This window comes from Talpa europaea (genome assembly GCF_964194135.1).
Source record: "Talpa europaea genome assembly, chromosome: 14".
Lineage (NCBI taxonomy): Eukaryota > Metazoa > Chordata > Mammalia > Eulipotyphla > Talpidae > Talpa > Talpa europaea.
The window spans coordinates 69,351,144-69,368,719 of NC_140082.1; the positions used below are offsets into that span (position 1 = coordinate 69,351,144).

The 17,576-nt window shown below is 44.7% G+C and overlaps 1 protein-coding gene across 1 annotated transcript in view; it reads left to right on the top strand.

The window, feature by feature from the left end:
* Positions 1-2,339: 2,339 nt before the first annotated feature.
* The window catches only part of CAPN8 (calpain 8), a gene marked incomplete at both ends in the record, with an annotated part of 59,190 nt that continues 43,953 nt past the window's right edge, over positions 2,340-17,576 (top strand). Inside the window, 2 exons of the mRNA XM_084254263.1 lie at positions 2,340-2,576; positions 11,270-11,339. Of these exons, the coding sequence (XP_084110389.1) occupies positions 2,340-2,576; positions 11,270-11,339 (307 nt within the window). The remainder of the gene's footprint in view (positions 2,577-11,269; positions 11,340-17,576) is intronic.

Consider the following 17,576-nt stretch of genomic DNA (forward strand, 5'->3'; position numbering starts at 1 on the left):
AGGGGGAGAGCAGGGGAGGATGGAGGCAGGAAAGGTTAGGGTCTTACAGGTCGGGCAGCTCTCACGCCCCTGTTCTTCCCCCCAGAATGTTATGCAGCCATTGGGAGATTTTCATCTTGGAAGTGACATGGTCAGATTTGTGTTTGAAAATGATCATTCTAGATTAATATTGTGCGTGTATATCAATCACAAGCTTCTGATAATTAGGCAGTAGATTCAAAAGCATAAATACATATTTTCTTTCATTTCTTTTCCTTTCCCACACTGAGGTTTCAGATTTCCTCTGGAGTCTGGCGTACTTGGGAAGATTCTGTGCTGATTGGGTGGATCTGTGGGTCGGCTTCTGGAGGAGATGGGTTATCCAAGGGAGATGAGGGCTGGCTGGGGGACTGGTAAATTATAATTGACTACTGGATGAGCTTAATAGTGGAGGCAGACAACAAATCAAGGGAAAGTGGTACGAAGGATATCAAGGTGGGCCCCAGATGGGCCAAGGTCGTAGCCATGTCCTTCTGAGGCTAGCTTGTGCCTTTGGAGGTCATTTTGGCCTTGAATTTCTGCTGAAACCTAGGAAACCACATTTTATGCTGGTCATCAGGAGGCAGACCCTTCTTTCTGCTGGCCACACCTGCTTACACAGCTAAGCACTTGACACAACAGTTTCTCTGTGATTTAGGTCAGAGCTGGCTGTGGGGCTCAGCTGACCCAGAGATCCTGAATGTGGTCTGCACTGACATCATCTTAGTGACAGAGGACATCATCTCTGCCACAATAGTTTAAAAACTGCATGGTCGTGGGTCTTATACCAGGCCCACTGAGTCGGCACATTTTAGGGAGCGAGCGCAGTGCTAATGCTTAGGGAATCAGCATTGTAGGCTAGTGCTCTAGGGGACTCTTACACATACCATGTTAGCTTCCTGTGGCTGCTGTAACAAATCGCCATCACGTTGGTGACCTAAAACCACAGAAATTTATTTTCTCACAGTTTAGGAGACCAGAAGTCCAAACCCAATCTCACTGGACTGAAATGAAAGTGCTGGCAAGGCCTCACTACCTGCAGAAGCTGTGAGGACAGTTTGTCCCTTGCCTCTTCCAGCTTTGGTGGCTGCTGGCATTGTTTGGCCTGTGGCTGCATCACTCCCGTCTCTGCCTCGTGGACACTTCACCTTCTCTTTTTGTGTCTGTTGTCAAATCTCCTTCTGCCTCCCTCTTATGAGAATGCTTGTGGTTACATTTAGAGTCACAGCAATTTCCCCAATTCAAGATCTTTAACTTTAATCACTCTAAAATATCCTTTTTTCCAAACAAGACACTATTTACAGGTTCTACAAATGAAGATCTGATATATTTGGGGGACCATTTTCTAGCTTGCTACGCATAAACTAAGGTTCAAAAATCACCAGTATGGTCCACATTCCCAGGGTCCACCTACATCAGGTCTAGGAAATTCAAGCCCATGGCAAAGGAATTAATCCAAGGTCACAGAGTCCACAATTCACTTGAGATTAGAACCCAGAATTCCAAGAAGGTCCTCATTCCAACACCTTCTCTTTCCAGCCCCAGTTCCTGATAATAATGATGGCCACATTCTACTGAGGACTTCTCATGTAAATACCATATACCATCTCATCACTCTCCCAAACAATCCTGTGAGGGAGGTCCTACTGCTATCTTCATTTTACAGATGGAGATCATGGGGAAGAAAGGTCCAATAACTTGCAGGAGGTGAAGGAACTAATGGTTGGTGAAGCTGGGATGGAAATCCAGGCAGTGACCACAACCTTCCCTCATAGGTATCACAGGCTCCAGTTGGGTTCTCCATGGGTCACCCCTTTCTGATAGTTTTGTCCTAGAATATGGAGCCAAACTTTTCTGGAAGGATAGGATCTCCTCTAACCCCACAGCTTTCCTCCTGCTGAGAACTACTTACCCCTTCTCCAATTCCTTGGTAAACACTTGCCTCAAGTTGCAAGACAGGCCTTCACGCTCAATCGCTCAGCCAAAGGACCCTATGGGAGGCAAGCAGGTCCTGCAAGGAAGTGTGATGACTGTGATCCTAATGTATTACTTAGGTTAATGGTCTGGGAGGAGCCCTGGAAGGTTTCCAGCCTCCAAATTGTCTGCTAAAAGGCAGACAAGGAGGTGGGGCAGATTCATTTGCACCTTTAGTACATATTTGTTCTTGGCGTGACTCACAACCCTCTGGAACAGGGCCTCCGATGAAATGTTTACCTGCGCCACCTCCCTTCCATGCTGCCTTATAGCTCCTGTCCCAGGGGTAGGTCTCTGAGAGTACACAGAAGCCCTGTCCTCCTGTCTAGCCTGAGGAACCCAAGGCCATGGCAGCCCTGGCAGCCAGTGTATCCAAGAAACAGGCGGCTGCTGAAGGTCTTGGCTCCAGCCAGAAAGCTGTGAAGTACTTGGGTCAGGACTACGAGACCCTAAGGCAAGAGTGCTTGGATTCAGGAGTCCTATTTAAGGACCCAGAGTTCCCAGCATGCCCATCAGCCTTGGGCTACAAGGATCTTGGACCACGCTCCCCCCAAACTCAAGGCATTGTCTGGAAGCGGCCCACGGTAAGGAGACGCGCTTGTTGTCAAGATCAGACAGGTGGCAGGTCCTCATTTCCAGTCAGAAGTCACTGAGAAAGAAGTGATGGTTCTGGATCCTAAATTCTTGGATCCCATATTTCAAAATGCCTCTTTCTTTTTAAAAATCATTTTCCGAGAGAATGAGGTATGGAAGGTAGGGCATGAATTGACTTTGGAACAAGACTGGTTGGATTTGAATCCTGGCTCTGCCTGGGTGGTCTTGGGGAAATTACCTCTGTGAGCCTCAGTTTTCTCATTTGTAAAATGGTGCCACCAGCACCTTATTTTTCAGAGCTGTTAATAAGGCTGGAGATAAAACTCAGAGCATAGTGCCCGGTACGTAACACACACAGCACATGGTAGTTATTGTATAGGCCCTGGGCCAGCACACAGTAGAAAAAATCAATGCTGCATGTAATCAGTCCTGGGGTAAGTGGTGACATCATTGCTGAAAGGTACGGTCACGAATTGTCATTGCCCCATGAGGGTTGGAGAGTAGCCTCATCCCCAAGCCTAGCCCATGACCTACTACAATGTGACCTTTACTAAGTGATTTCACCTCGGCCACAAGTGAAATCCTTGAGTTTGCAATGCCTTGAGTTTGCACAGAGAGGTGGTGAGGATTGCGAGAATTGCATGAAGTGGCCCTAGGGATGAAGTGTGGTCTTGGCTCTGATGGAGATGATGGGGAGACAGACTTGAGGATAAAGGATTGGCACCCTGGGAAGAATGAAGGAAACGCACAGAGGCAGAGACCATGGGGACCTGGAACATTAGGATCAAATGATGGGGAGCCCAGGGAAGTGGACACATTTCAGTGGCATTCAAGGACACCAATGGGCTTGGTGGGTGGGACCAGGGAAGGTGGAAGAGGGCTTGGTTTGGGAGAGGCTTTCATTTTGTGACTAAAGTGAGCTATGAGTTAACCTTTGCCTAGGTTTTTTTCCTTCTCTTGAAATTCTTAAAGCCCTTACATCCTCACCCACATTGCCTGTTCTCCCCCAAATCTTGTTTTTACCTGTCTATCCAGACAAATATGGTAGTTTTAGACAGATGTATTGGTTTGTGTCTGACAGTTGAATTTTGCAAAATCTGGAGGATGAGGCAGCAGAACCTGATTAATGTAGAATTGAAGTATTCCTGTTGTTTGGAGTCAAATTTACCCTCTTTATCCTCAATCATCAATGAAAAAATATCACTCTGGTTTGGCCACTTGTGCTCACACATCACAAAATACATTGTAGGACACAGTTTTATCTTCTAAGATCTTTCAGATTATTAGATAGACTCCTGAGTCTGTAATGATCCTGATTCTATCTCTATTGGGGAGGAGCCTTAAATCTGGGAAAATAGCTTAGTCCTAAATGCTTCATTTGTTTCTTCCCAAGAGAGCTCCTGGGGGCCTACAAAAAAGCTGGGGTGTCCAGAAATGAGATGCATTAATGAGTTCACTTGGTGCTTTCCCCTTCTCTCCCTACTTCCCTTCCTCCCATTCTTTCTTAGATTGCTGTAAAATACACATAACAGAAAAATTGCCATTTCCATCATTTTAAAGTGTACAGTTCAGGGGCATTAGGTACATTTATATTGTGCAACTACAGCTACCATCTCGCTGCAGAACTTTTTTGATAGGAATGCAGTTCTTGCAAAACTAAAACTGCATCCATTAAACACAACTCCCCATTCCTTCTTCCTCCCAGCTCCTGGCAACCACCCTTCTGTTTTCTGTCTATGAATTTGAAAACTCTGAGCACCTTATGTAAGTGGAATCATACAATATTTGTCTTTTTATAACTAACTTATTTCACTTGACATAATGTCCTCAAGATTTATCCATGTTGTAACACATGTCAAAATTTCCTTCCTTTTTAAGGCTGAATAATATTCCATTTTATGGATACACCACATTTTAAAAATCCTTTCACCTGTCAATGGATACTTGCATTGCTTTTACTTTTTGGCTACTGTGGATCGTGTTTCTATGAACACGGGTATACAGCTATACCTGAGACCTAACTGAGACATTGAATTCAGTTCATTTTGAGTCTATACCCAGAGATGGAATTGCTGGATCATTTGGTAATTCTGTTTCCATTAATTGAGGAACCACCATACTGTTTGCCATAGCTGCAGCCCATTTCACATTCCCACCTACAGTGCCCAAAGCATCCAGTTTCTCCACATCCTGCCAACTTTTGTTATTGCCTGCTTTTTTTTTGGCAGTAACCATTCTAATGGGTATGAGTTGGTATATCATTGTGTTTTGACTTGCATTTCCCTAGTGTTTAGTGATGCTTAACATCTTTTCATGTGATTGTTGTATTTGGATGCCTTCTGTGTAGAAATGTCTATTCAAGTTCTTTGCACCTTTTAAATTGGGCTGCTTGCTTTTGTGACCCACATGTTGCTTTTGAGGTGACTCCTTTACTTCAGTCAGCTTTAAGTCAGCTGCCCAGATGTGCCTCTTATGATCCTGGTTCCATAGAGCTGTTAATTTTTATCTGCCTTGGGGGGAAAGCAGATGAGGTATGTTAAATATATACATATGTTTTTATCCTCTTAGTAATAAAGTCTGAGATGTAGATGTTTCCTGAAATCATGAAATTTGACAACCTTCCCCTTCCAGGTGTTTTTGCTATTTTTAAGCTTCTGAGCAAAACGTTTGCTGGAGCATGTGTTTAAGGGTTGGAAAAAAAAGTTTGTTTAGATTGAAGATCTTAATTATCAAGAAGTTTGGGTTCTCAGGATAAATTTTTGGCTAGTCATGATCCTAAAACATTTTCCACACTAGTGTTGGGTCAGAGCAAAAATTCAGCCATCAAATAATGGCTTATCTCATGAGATCCAGCTGTGTTCTCAGCAGCTGTTTCTCCACCCTTAACTCCCTGCTTCCCCACCACACTGGGTTGGTGCTCAGTTCAGCCCCATGGATTGAGGGATGCCCTGTGTGCACTTGCGTCGTGCAGCCCAGTCAGTGACCTTCTTCTCTGTCCATTTTAGGCCTGTTAGTAGCTTATTGATCTTAAGGGAAAATGCAGAGAGAGGAGTGTGGTGCTGCCAGGTGCATAGTAACGACCCATGAAAAGGCCAACCCCGTTAAGACAAACATTGAGGGGTTGGATTGTTGAGAGGTTAAAATAAGAGTGGGGCCTCCCTGGTGGCATAGGGGGTTGAGCACAGTGCTGTGAAGCTGTCCACAGCGTCTGCAGCATGGGTTCAATCCCGGCTGGCTAGGGAGCTACCCACATGGCACGGCAGACCTCTCCTGTCTCGCCCTCTGCTCCCGTCAGCAATGTATTTCAGTCAGTCTGTCTGTTCTGTTCCTCACTCTGTCTCTGCAGAATCCTCTCACCCTCCTGCACATCTGGTCTGTACCCCAGTTCTTGTATGCATGAATAAATCTTTAAAAAATAAAAATAAAATAAGATGAAGGGAGAGGCCTTGTTTTGGGTCTCCACTCTTGGGAGTTTCAGACACTATCTCTTGAGCTAATAAATTTGGAATTTTCAATTCAGCCTTGATTTGCTGAGCACTGGTCAGGAGCAAATGCTAGGGAGGAGTCTTTTGAGGCTTTAGCTAGTCAGGGAGAGAGACCATTGGATAATTCACAGGTAGCAGAATGGTTGAGTGCTTGGGTTCGGGTGCCAGGTGGATTGGGATTCTGGTTGCCTTTCTACCATTTACAAGCTGTATTATAATGGGTGAGTTACTAACATCACGGGACTCAGTTTCCTCATCTATGAAGTGGGAATAATAATATTACTTATCTCTTTGGGTTATTGAGAGGTTTGAAAAAAGCTCAGTGTCTGCACATAATAAGTACCTTCTGTGAGTTATCTTGAGCTATTACTTTAAGACAGAGTGTCCAAAGGGTAAATATAAAATATATGGGAGTTCAGGGGAAGAAGCAGTTAAATTTGACTACAGACATTGGAGCTGGGCTTGTTAAAAGAAGAGGGACATGACCAAGAAGGCACAGTGTAAGAAAGGCACTGGTTGAGCAGAGGATTCAAAGAAGTAGATTCAGAGGAAGGCAGTATCATCTGTCATAATTAGAGAAAGAACATTGTAGGAAAAAGGAATGAGGCTGGAATCATTTGCGGGGCCAAATCCTAGAGGTGCTGGAGTCCCTGTGAGCTAAGCAAGAAGCCATGCTGATGGTGCTGGTGATAAAGACGTTGGCCTCACTGGATTTCCTGAAAGTGCACAGCCAGAGCTTCCAAAGTGCCAAACTACTGGACATGGCCTGATGTTCTGGGAAGCAATGTCTCCAAGGTGCCTTTGTCACTGAGAATGTGCAGTTTGAGTCATTTCATGCTTTGGATTCCTTACTGACAATTGCGTTTCCCTTGTGCCCATTCATCTGAGGCTTAAGTAATTGGTGTTTATGGATTGTTTTGAGATTCTTACCTGAGTAATAGTAAACATTATTACCAAAATGACCTGATTGTTATTATGGAAGAAAAGAGTTGTGTCCAGCAGCAGTTCCCCTGTTCACCGGTGACCGTGCAGGTGCTTTTCGTCCCTACCTTCTCCCTTTGCAAAGCAGCATAGGCAGCGTCCTCCCAAGACTGCCCACCTGGGACTATGCAGGCCTCACTTTTAACAAACCTGTCTCTCTCAGGGGCAGTTCTTTCTGCCCATTCAACAATTCTCAGAAACAACCAGCACCTGTAGAGCACAGTAATGACCCTACACGGTTAGAGCTCAGTAGGGAGGCAGTGCCTATAGAGCTCAGTAGAGAGCTGAACCGCACCTATAGAGCTGATTGAGGAGCCAGTGCCTATGGAGCTCAGCAGGGATTCAGAGCATATAGAGTTGAGCATGTAGCCAGCACCTATACAGCTCAGCAGGCAACAGTGATTTTATGATCCAGTAGGGATTCAGCATCTACATTGCTTGGGAGTTAGCTAGCATCTATAGGACCAAGGAAGGATTCAGAATCTATAGAGCTCTTGTTCTGATCTGTAGAGCTCAGAAACAGCACAGCCAAGACCCTGCACCTTAGAGCCCAGCAGGGAGCCAGTGCCTATAGAGCTCAACAGGAAGACAGACCCTATAGAGCTCTACAGGGAGACAGACCCTATGGAGCTCAGCATGGGGCAGGGCCTATAGAGCTCTGCTGGGGGCCAGCACCTATAGAGGTCAGCAGGGGACTAGTGCCTACAGAGCTCAGCAGGGAGCCAGCATCTATAGAGATCAGTAGGGAGACAGACCTATGGAGCTCAGCAGGGAGCCAGCAGCAATACAGCTCAGCAGGAAACAGCAATTATAGGGCCCAGCAGGGATTCAGCATCTACAGAGCTCAGGAGTTAGCTAACATCTATAGGGCTGAGGAGGGATTAAGAATCTATAGAGCTCAGAAACAGCCAGCACCTATAGAGCACAGCCAGGACCCTGCACCTTTAGAATGCAGCAGGGAGCCAACACCTATAGAGCTCAACAGGGAGACAGACCCTATGGAGCTCAGCAGGGAGCCAGCACCTATACAGTTCGGAGGGAGTCAGAGCTTATACAGCATAGCAGGGAGCCATCACCTGTAGAACTCAGCAGGGAGCCAGCACCTATATAGGCCTCTCTTTTAACAAATCTGTCCCTTTCAGGGGCAGTTCTTTCTGCCGGCTTGTGTCAGTGCAAGAACCCCTGACTTCCCTTCTCTTCCCTTTTAATAACAAACCTGCCCTTATATATATACACACACACATATGTGTGTGTGTGTATATAAATACGTATATGTACATACGTGTGTTTGTGAATATATGTGTGTGTGTGTGTGTGTATTTATATATAGAAAAGAGTTGTGTCCAGAGTGTGGGGAGGCAGGATCCTACCACTTCATAGAGTACAGCCTCTTTGAAACTTCTTTGGTTGTCAATTACTTTGTATTCTGCTTTGAGTTCCAATAGGAAATTAGCAATGGAGAGAAGACTTCAGGCGTAAAGCTGAGATGCAATCTCCTGGAAAAGCTGAGGACTCTCTGTGGCCTCTACATAATTCATATACCATGTTAGCCACGGCATTTCTTGTTTTTTTTTTTCCCCAGAGGGGGAATTTTAAATTTCAGATGAATAACATACAGTAAAATGAACATTCCACTTACACAGTTGGCACAGTTGGCACAGTTGGTACAGTTGGCACAGTTATGGTCATAGCACCTTAAATTGTCTCTAGCCTTTGCAAACTACTCTGTCTTCCATACCAAACCAATAATTTTAGCAGAACTTGGTGAACCTGTTAGATATGATATGTAATATGTAAGCTCATATTATGTGAACAGTGGGGTATAGGTAGTTGAATAGAGTTCGGGGGGGGGGGTGATCTGGGAGGCACCAGCATATTCAGTAGCCCGTATGGGTTTGACTGATGTCACCAAGAGGGAATGCCTTGGGCTCATTACTGCTGTGTGAAGGGCGATCGTTGCTAAGAACTGGACCCAGGGGTTTCCTAGTTCTTAGGGGTGAGCAGAACAGAGATGCTCTTGAAGGAGACTGAGAGGGAGGATTTAGAGAGCAGAAGAGAAAGTCAGGTGTGACTAAGGATACAGAAGCCAAAAGAGAATTTTCAGAAGAGGGAAGAGGCAACAGTATCAAATGTCAAGGCAGCCAGTGAGCTTGGGCTCAGGGAGTCAGGTGGCTGGCAGAGGGTGGGGAGTAACAGCCTATGCTGGGACTGTTGGTCAGTTGGAGAGAGGGTTTCATGGAGCAGCTGATTTCAGGAGACTGATGGATGAATGGGTGGTAAGGAATAGAAAAGTGTATTTTAGGAGGATTGTAAGGGAGAGAGATTCTGCCAAACCCTTGTTCTCTTTCTCTTTTTAATGAAGCAACCACTTCCTTCCTTTTATTTTTTCCTTCCTTTTTAAAAACATAATTTAAATCAATTATTTTGTCTCCCCCTTTTCACTTAGCTATTGTTTATCAGGAGATGACAGTCTGGATATTTGGGGCACTTCAGCACCTGGGGTTAGACTGCCACTTCTCTTTAAATTGCCACTAGAGATGGCAAAAGATTGAAAGTGAATAAACAAAAATAAACAAGAGGAAAGGGCTATCACTAAAAGATTAACCAAATAACTCACGGTGCTTTTATAATAAAATTATAAAGCTCTGTATGTGCTAAGAAAAGATGTCTAAGACATGCAATACAAGTATGTGTGTGTGTGTGTGTGTGTGTGTATGTATATATATATATATATATAAAGTGCTTTGCAGAAGTTTAAGTAAGAATGTTAACAGAAATCTAAAGCAAAAGTATTAATTGCTATCAGATTTTATTTATTTATTTTTTTACCAGTGGGCATACATTACTTAAAAAAAAATTGATGAAAAAGTTTTTAATACTGGGGAGAAAAAAAGGTCAACCTAAAGGTGATATTTCTGCTCATTTTTGCCCAGAAGCTGGCAATGTTACACAGGGTTATAGGGCTACCGCTTGGTGGGCAGGCTCCAAATAATCCAACACAACCCCAGAAACCCAGTTCAGGCCCTCCTGCCTTCCCCCCTCCCCATGTCTGCCTTCAGCCTCTTGCTTTCTTGTCCTTTGTGATCTGCCATTTCTCATCTCTGTGGTGTAGGTGGGAATGCTTCTCACTCTTTGGGGCCAGATAGTCCTGATGTTGTGCAAACCAGGGGGCCTATGGTTACATGTGGACTGACCTTTTGTATCCTTTGAGTCTACCCATCCTCCCCAGAACTTTGCCTGGTGGCTGGGCAGACCCACCTTTCCTTTGGAAACCAGGCTGTAGCCTACTCCTAAATCCTGCCCTTCTAGGGGACACATCATCTCCCCTCTAGTCAGTCTTTCCGACATTATACTTTTTGGGCATTTTCCATCTTTCTCCCTAAGTCAGTCTGGTCCTCATTCCATTATTAGGCACTATACCTTTCTTGATTTTGTTCTGAATGTCAGTTTGGTTTCCCACATAGACCAAAGGCACTCGAGGCCCAGAGCCTTGTGTTTGCCATGTTCCCCTATTTCCTCTGCCTGTATTGCACAGATAGTACTCTTACAGAATGGGCACTCAGTCAACCCCTTGCTAGGTACACAGCAAGGAAACAAATGCCCACAGAAGACTTCAAGGTGCCCTAATGGAGCTCTAGGGGCTGCGATTGCCAGGGGCAGATTGCCAGCTCGAGATAGTAGTGGAGGGAGTGTCAGGTATGAGTTCTCCTCCCAGGTGTGGCTCTTCTTGACACCTCAGGGTTTCATCAGCCCCTAGGCCCATCATCATTTAGTCAAGGATTTAATGAGTGTCCACAGAGCACATGGTATCTTGTTAGAGCTAAACATTATTCCAGTCCACTCTGTAAATAGGGGTGTTGTCTGAATGGGTGAGATCCCATTTTATGACATTATTATCTCAGCCTTTGCCTTTCTCCTGACTCCCTGAAACCAATCCCCCATTTTTCACATTCACACAGCATGCATAGTAATAAAAACGGTGGTTGCAGGTGGCAGTGGGCTGTAGCCCCCACTCTACCACCCATGGCTATGTGACTGTGAGCTGGTCTCTTACCTTTCTGGCCTTCAGAGTTTGCAGCAATAAGGTTAGGTATATGCAATAACCATCTGCTAGGTTTCTCCCAGGTCTGAATTCTATGACTCTAAAGTTCGTTCCCCCATGTCGCCATGGTCCATGGGCATCTTGTGACTTGTGTTTTGTCGCAAATTACTTTCAGGAATTGTGTCCCAGTCCCCAGTTTATCATTGGTGGAGCCACGCGCACAGACATTTGTCAGGGTGGACTAGGTGAGTAATTGGGGAGATTCCTATTTGTATTGGGAGAGGGTGTGTGTGTGTGTGTGTGTGTGTGTAATGAGTAACATAGATTAAGTTAGATTTGACTGACTAAATTATGTCCATGCTTTGTCCATACAGATTTGTGTTTTTGAAACTCTGTTCTTCACTGTGGATCTGGAATGTGGGAATTCCTTTTAGCACTCCCTAAGAGGTTTTCAACAGGCTCGTTTACCCTATAAGGTAGAGTGATGAGCCAGGATTGCAGGCGTAGAGGAGATAAGCTTGAGTGCTATATTTGACAGTACCAACCTTTCAGCAGACATAATTTGCCCTCTGCAAAGGCCATGCCTAGGGCCTCCCCTGGTGGCGCAGGTGGTTGAGCGCCATGCTGTGAAGCTGTCCGCAGCCTCTGTAGCGCTGGATCAATCCTTGCTGACCGGTGAGGGTCCCACATGGCGGCAGCAGACCTCTCCTGTCTTGCCGGCTGCTCCCCTTAGCAGTGTATTTCTTCAGTCTGCCTGTTCTGTTCCCTGCTGTGTCTCTGGTGAATCCTCTCACCCTCCCGTGCATCTGGCCTGTGCCCCTGTTCTTGTATAAAATAAATAAATAAATCTTAAAAAAAAAAAAAGGCCATGCCTATACAATTATGAGCTCTCCTAATAGCTGCTTTTATAATTCATAAGAAAACAAGAATTCTATCATTCTAGCCAAGTTTTCCACCATGGACCTGGAATCCTGGAATTAAGAACCAACCTTCCCTATTCCTTTTAAATCGGGTGCAGTTAAGCTTAGGAAATAATTGATTTTATTTGGTTTTGTAAGTTCTAGCCTCAAGTGTCAGAGGCTGAGGTTCTCCTTGATAGCAGATTAGTCTTGTTGATCTCATAAGCCCTCCCGATCCAGGGCCTCACAGGGGGAGTTTCTGCCTTGAATTGGACAACACTTACATTTTATGGGACAATGTGGCCCTGAATTGGATTCCAAGCTGCCATCCAGTGACAACTACAAAATATCGAATTAGAAATGAAGGCAAGGAGGGAACAAATAAATCCTGCTTGGTGAAAATCAGCAACACAAGATCTTAGCATCCATTCAGACCAGCTAACCTTTCATGTTTCACGGGGTTTCCTCTCATTTTTCCTCTTGTTCCAGCCAAGAACGTCTCTTCTCTTTAGCCTGCTGGAAATCTTCACGGTTTTGAAACTCAGAGCATTTTATTTTAAGTGCTTCCAATGTTCTCCCCTTTAATGAATAAGGCAAATATCCCTCAGCAGAGCTCATGGAGTGGAACAGTGGAGCAGTGAGAACAATTTGGGGTTACCACATACAAAAGGGTGCCCCACTACCTGAAAACACAGCCTCGTGTGCTAAGCCTTTGTGGGAAGGTTCGTCAAGGGATAGTGTCTGGGCGGCCCTGGTGTGAGACGTTTGACCTCACTGATCACTCGTCTTAGGGAACCACAACCATGAATCTCTGCCTTTAACAGCTTCTTGTTAGACATGTTTTAACTTTGGCAAAAGGTATTTAATAAGCGCCTTTTAATGGATCAACTGGGATAGATCTTCCTTTGAGTAGTTTTAAGCAAGGAGATGAGGGTTTCCATAGAGGTTGCGTGTTACCATGGTGAGTGTGCACTGCCCATGGAGCCGGCGGCTGGAAGTGCAGGCAATGAACCTAGCTACCTCTCAGGATCCAGCTCACATCAGCTAGTGTGGCCATGCCCAGGATGGCAGCTGGGCTAGCCCAGCTGCTGTGGTGGTTTTAATGAACAGAGCAAAAGGGGCTGTGGAGACCAACTTTTGGAAGGGGCCAGGCACTTGGTATGGGGCCCCAGGTACTGCTGGTCAGATGGAGTCTCAGCAAGGAGAAAAGTGGACGCCTCTAGGGCTGGGCTTGCACCTCAGTGCCAAGGTGGCATCTGGTGGCTGAGTCACAGTGACCTCTGTGGCCTGTGAGATTTGCACCAAGGGTGGCCCTAAACATGGGTGGATGGTAGCGAGGCTGAGAGGAGAGTTCCTCACCCAGCGCACACAAAGAACAAGGCAGTGTCATGTGACACCTGTTGGGTCAGGGCGTGATATGGTTAATGTTTGGTCAATACTATGTTGACTTTTCAGAGCCCAATACTATGCAGTGAGGTCTCCAGTTTACAAAAAAAAAAAAAATTGTCATTTTAAAAATTAGTTGATCTACATAGGTAAAAATCATGTCTTATTCATAGTTTTGTGTTACTACTATTGTAGTACCATTTTGAATATACACATTTCAAAATTAAAACAACTGAAAAGTCAACTTCCCACCTGTTTCCATCAACTCATTGCTCACAGCCTGGAAGCTGCTTTTTTAGTCCTTTCAGTATTTATCCAAATTCAAGCAAATCCGAATACATGTTCTAATTTTTATCCCTTCCTTGCATTGAAGGCAACACACTGCAAACAAGGTTGGAACTTTGCCATTATTTGCTATTATATCACTTAATAAAATACCTTGGTGTTATTTCCAGTTCAATGAATAAAGAATGTCATTCTTCCTTTAACCTCTTGGAGTAATGCAGGTCACAGCGTGGATGTACCATGGACTCACCCCATGTCCTGTTTGCAGACATTTGGGGTGACTCCTCTGTGTTGCTGTAGTAAAAGCCCCAGTTCTGAATGTTTTCATGGTGGGTGAGTCTCTCTCCTTCCCTACTGTTGTCTGCTAAACCAGACTTCATCTTGGCCAGATCAGAGTGGGTGCCCATTTAGAGCCCAGGAGCTGGTTTTCCTGTTCTTATTGTGGACATAATAATAGGAAAATAAAGATTAGGGATTAGGGATTCTGTAATGCTGAAGATCCAGTAGCTCAAAATAATTTTTTTAAATTTTTTTAAAGATTCATTTTATTTATTTATGCATACAAGAACTGGGGCATTTTATTATTTTTTAATGTTTTATTTTATATAATTCTTACATCATTTTTCATTTTGCACAATGTATGCATTTTCATTTTGGTGGAGTATGACTCTTGGTTGGGTAGTTCAGTCTCCACAGTAGCACCATGTGGGTTTGCCTCTATACACATAATTCAGTGGGTATCTTCAGGTGAAACAACTCCCAAACAGAAGGACTCCCTGGCTTCTCAGTCCTGGCTCTCCTCACCCTGGCACGGTGGGGAGGGGTGTCACTTGCATTCCCAGCATTTCCGACTCCATCTTTCGTGGAGGCTGTAGTCACCTGATGTAGCGAGGGCAGTGTCCCCCTGGAATATGAGGAAGCCTCAGGGCCCTGCGATCTTGTGGGAGAGCAAGCTGGAAGTGCGTTGCTCTCTATGGGTCAAACTCATTTCCAGAGCAGGCTCGTGGTTGGCCTATCACTTGGGGAACTGCAGAGGCCTTGCTGGCCCATTTGCTCTCTGTCCCAGGACAGTTTGTCTCTCCCATGCTGGCTGATATGTGTTCCCGAGCATCAGAGGCCTCTGCAGTCACTGAAATATACTCTATCCTACACATGGAACATCCATTTCTGGCTTTGCATCACCCAAACAGTAAGTCACGTTTGTGCTTCGGTCAGAGCTCCTCTGATCTTTTAGAAGACCAGCCCAACTGACTTAAGGACAAAGGGGGAAATTTATCGGCTCATTCAACTCAACTCCAGAAAGGGAAAGGCAGCTCTGGTTGGGGGTGGTGGATTGGGGTTGGGGGATTGGATCCAGGGATCTCAATGTCCTGGAGCTCTTTCTGCCTGTCTGTCATTGCTGTTGGTCTCTGGGGGTTGGTTTCACTTTCTTCCATGTAGTCAGGCCCCTGTAGCAGGAGGTAGGGCCTCTAGTGTCCCAAACTTCAATCTGGTTATATCATAAAGCAGCTTTGGTTTTATTAATCTCAGGAAAGGACTATGTTAGCAAGAGGGATCAGGTAGCATCTTGTTGACTCAGCCTGGGTCATGAGCCTGCTCTTGTGTTTGGGAGCCCGTTATGACTGCAAATATGCCTCCAAAACACGTGGGGCGTTCTCCAAGAGAAGAGGGAAGTGGCGTGGGTGAAGCAAAGAATATACCTCAATGTGTGAGTAAGGGTGAAGGAGCACTGGATAGCCTGTGCTTTCCCCACCCCAGGCCCTCTGACCTTTGATCTTAATGACCCTGTCAACTCCTCTGACCCCTAAATCCATCAGCCTACAATGCTTCTGGAAATGCCCATCCCCTAGGCCCCTCTCCTCTCGCTCTGGGAATCTCCCACTAGCAGTGGCTAACTCAATACCTGGACTATAAGGAAAAAACCCACATGTGGGGAGACCTGGATCTTCGTGCCTATGGCCTTACCAGCTCAGTTTTCACAGTTGTAAAGTGGGGAGACAGTCAAACCACTTTGCTTATGTGTTCTCAGCTCGCTGATGCTGCTGTGTAGGAACACAAAGATGTTTGAAGTGTTGACCCTTGGCAGTGGAAGCATGTCCCAGGGACAGGCCACGGAGGACAGTGCCCCAGGGCCCTGCTGGTGGCAGTGGCTAAGGGGATACATGGGACACCTCTGTGTCCTGATCACTAGATCTTGTGATTCCCAGGAGGCTCTGTTCTCATGCCTCTCACACACTCAGTAGGGCCTGCTAACTGGGTCCTCATGGCCCATCGGTCCTACCTTAGCGCATCCACACGCAGGAGAACACAGATCTGGCATCACTTACGCCTCTGGTTGTGAAAATGCAACAGACTTTGAAACACCTTTTTGGCATAAGTGGATTAATAGGCCACACGTGGGATGTTACCCTGAACTAGTCTAACACCTTGATCTCTGAAAAATGAAATTTAACAGTTGCTCCTTTCAGGAACAGGGAACAGGAGATTATCTTCTTTGACAGATGAGGGATAGAGACTTGCCTGAATAAAGAGAATTATAATGCTTTCTGAATAACAAATGCTATATTGTTTATCCAAATTTTTGATCAAGTGGGTGATTTTTTTTCCATACAAAGCAGGATCAGCAAATGAGATATTTTCCTTTGAAGGATTTGGGAGTTCCAGGGTTTCCCTTTTTTTCCTGCCTTCCTGACTATGCTTCACTCAGTCTTACACTCTACACTCTGTGTGTCTGTGCTGGTGTGTGCTTATTTCTTCTACTACTCTTTGTCTTTTCTTCACCTCTATCTCTATGGATATATACATACACACACACCACATTATGGTGTGTATATATATATATATATATATATCTTTGTTATATATAAGTATATATACACACACCTCTATGGATATATATATGGTATATATATACCTCTATGGATGTATATGGTGTGTGTATATATATACCTCTATGGAGATATATATATATATCTTTGTTTTATATATATATATATATCTTTGTTGTGTTTCTTGTTTTGAGAGGTGAATGACTGTTATGTGTCACATGTCTCTAAAAGAAAGCATGAACAGCACTATGTAAATGCAAGTATCCTCTTTGATGCATCATTCACACTGATTTCGCTCCATGAGTCAGGGTTCCCCACTGAAGGGGGACTACCTTCCTGGAACAGGTACCAGGGCTTCGGGCTCAGCAGTTGGGACTGGTGTCAGCATCTTAAAAACACTTTGCTAGACATCTTTTGATCTGAAGCATCCTTGGAGGACTGGGGTGAAGTAAATCAATTCACTAGGAGTGAATAGTTACATTTAATGAGCAATCAGAGGAAGCCTCACAGAACTTAAAGAGTCAGACCTCCTCATTGATTCTGAAAAACACAGAATCAACCTCCATGGAGGCAGAAAAACTGCCAGTGACTGCACCTTAGAGCCCAGTCATATGTAATATGGAGGAAGTTCACTTTTGCTAACAGGGTCTTACTTTACTTCCCAAAGATGGTTTCCCATTTTGTTGGCCTATCTGTTCCTTCCCTCTTGATTCTGAGTACTTAGTGCCCTCATTAGTGCCACTATCCTGTCTATTCTGAAGAAACAGTCTGGGACAACCATTTACCCTTTAGTAAAAAATTGGTTGTTCCAATAGTGGCATAGAACATTTGAGTGAGCGAGTTATAGGAGGATTTGCATATTGAGATTCTTTTCCAGAGCATGAAAGAATTCTACTGTTACATCTTTAATTATATTAATTCCTTACTAACTTGTTTCTTTTCAGTTTGAACGCAGGCAATGGAGCACAGTAACAGAAATCAGATTATTTTCCTATCCCATTACAGTTGTTGCAAATACCTCAAAATACTTTTACTTACCATCACCTCATAATTATGCCATTGACTAGGCCCCACTCCAAATCTT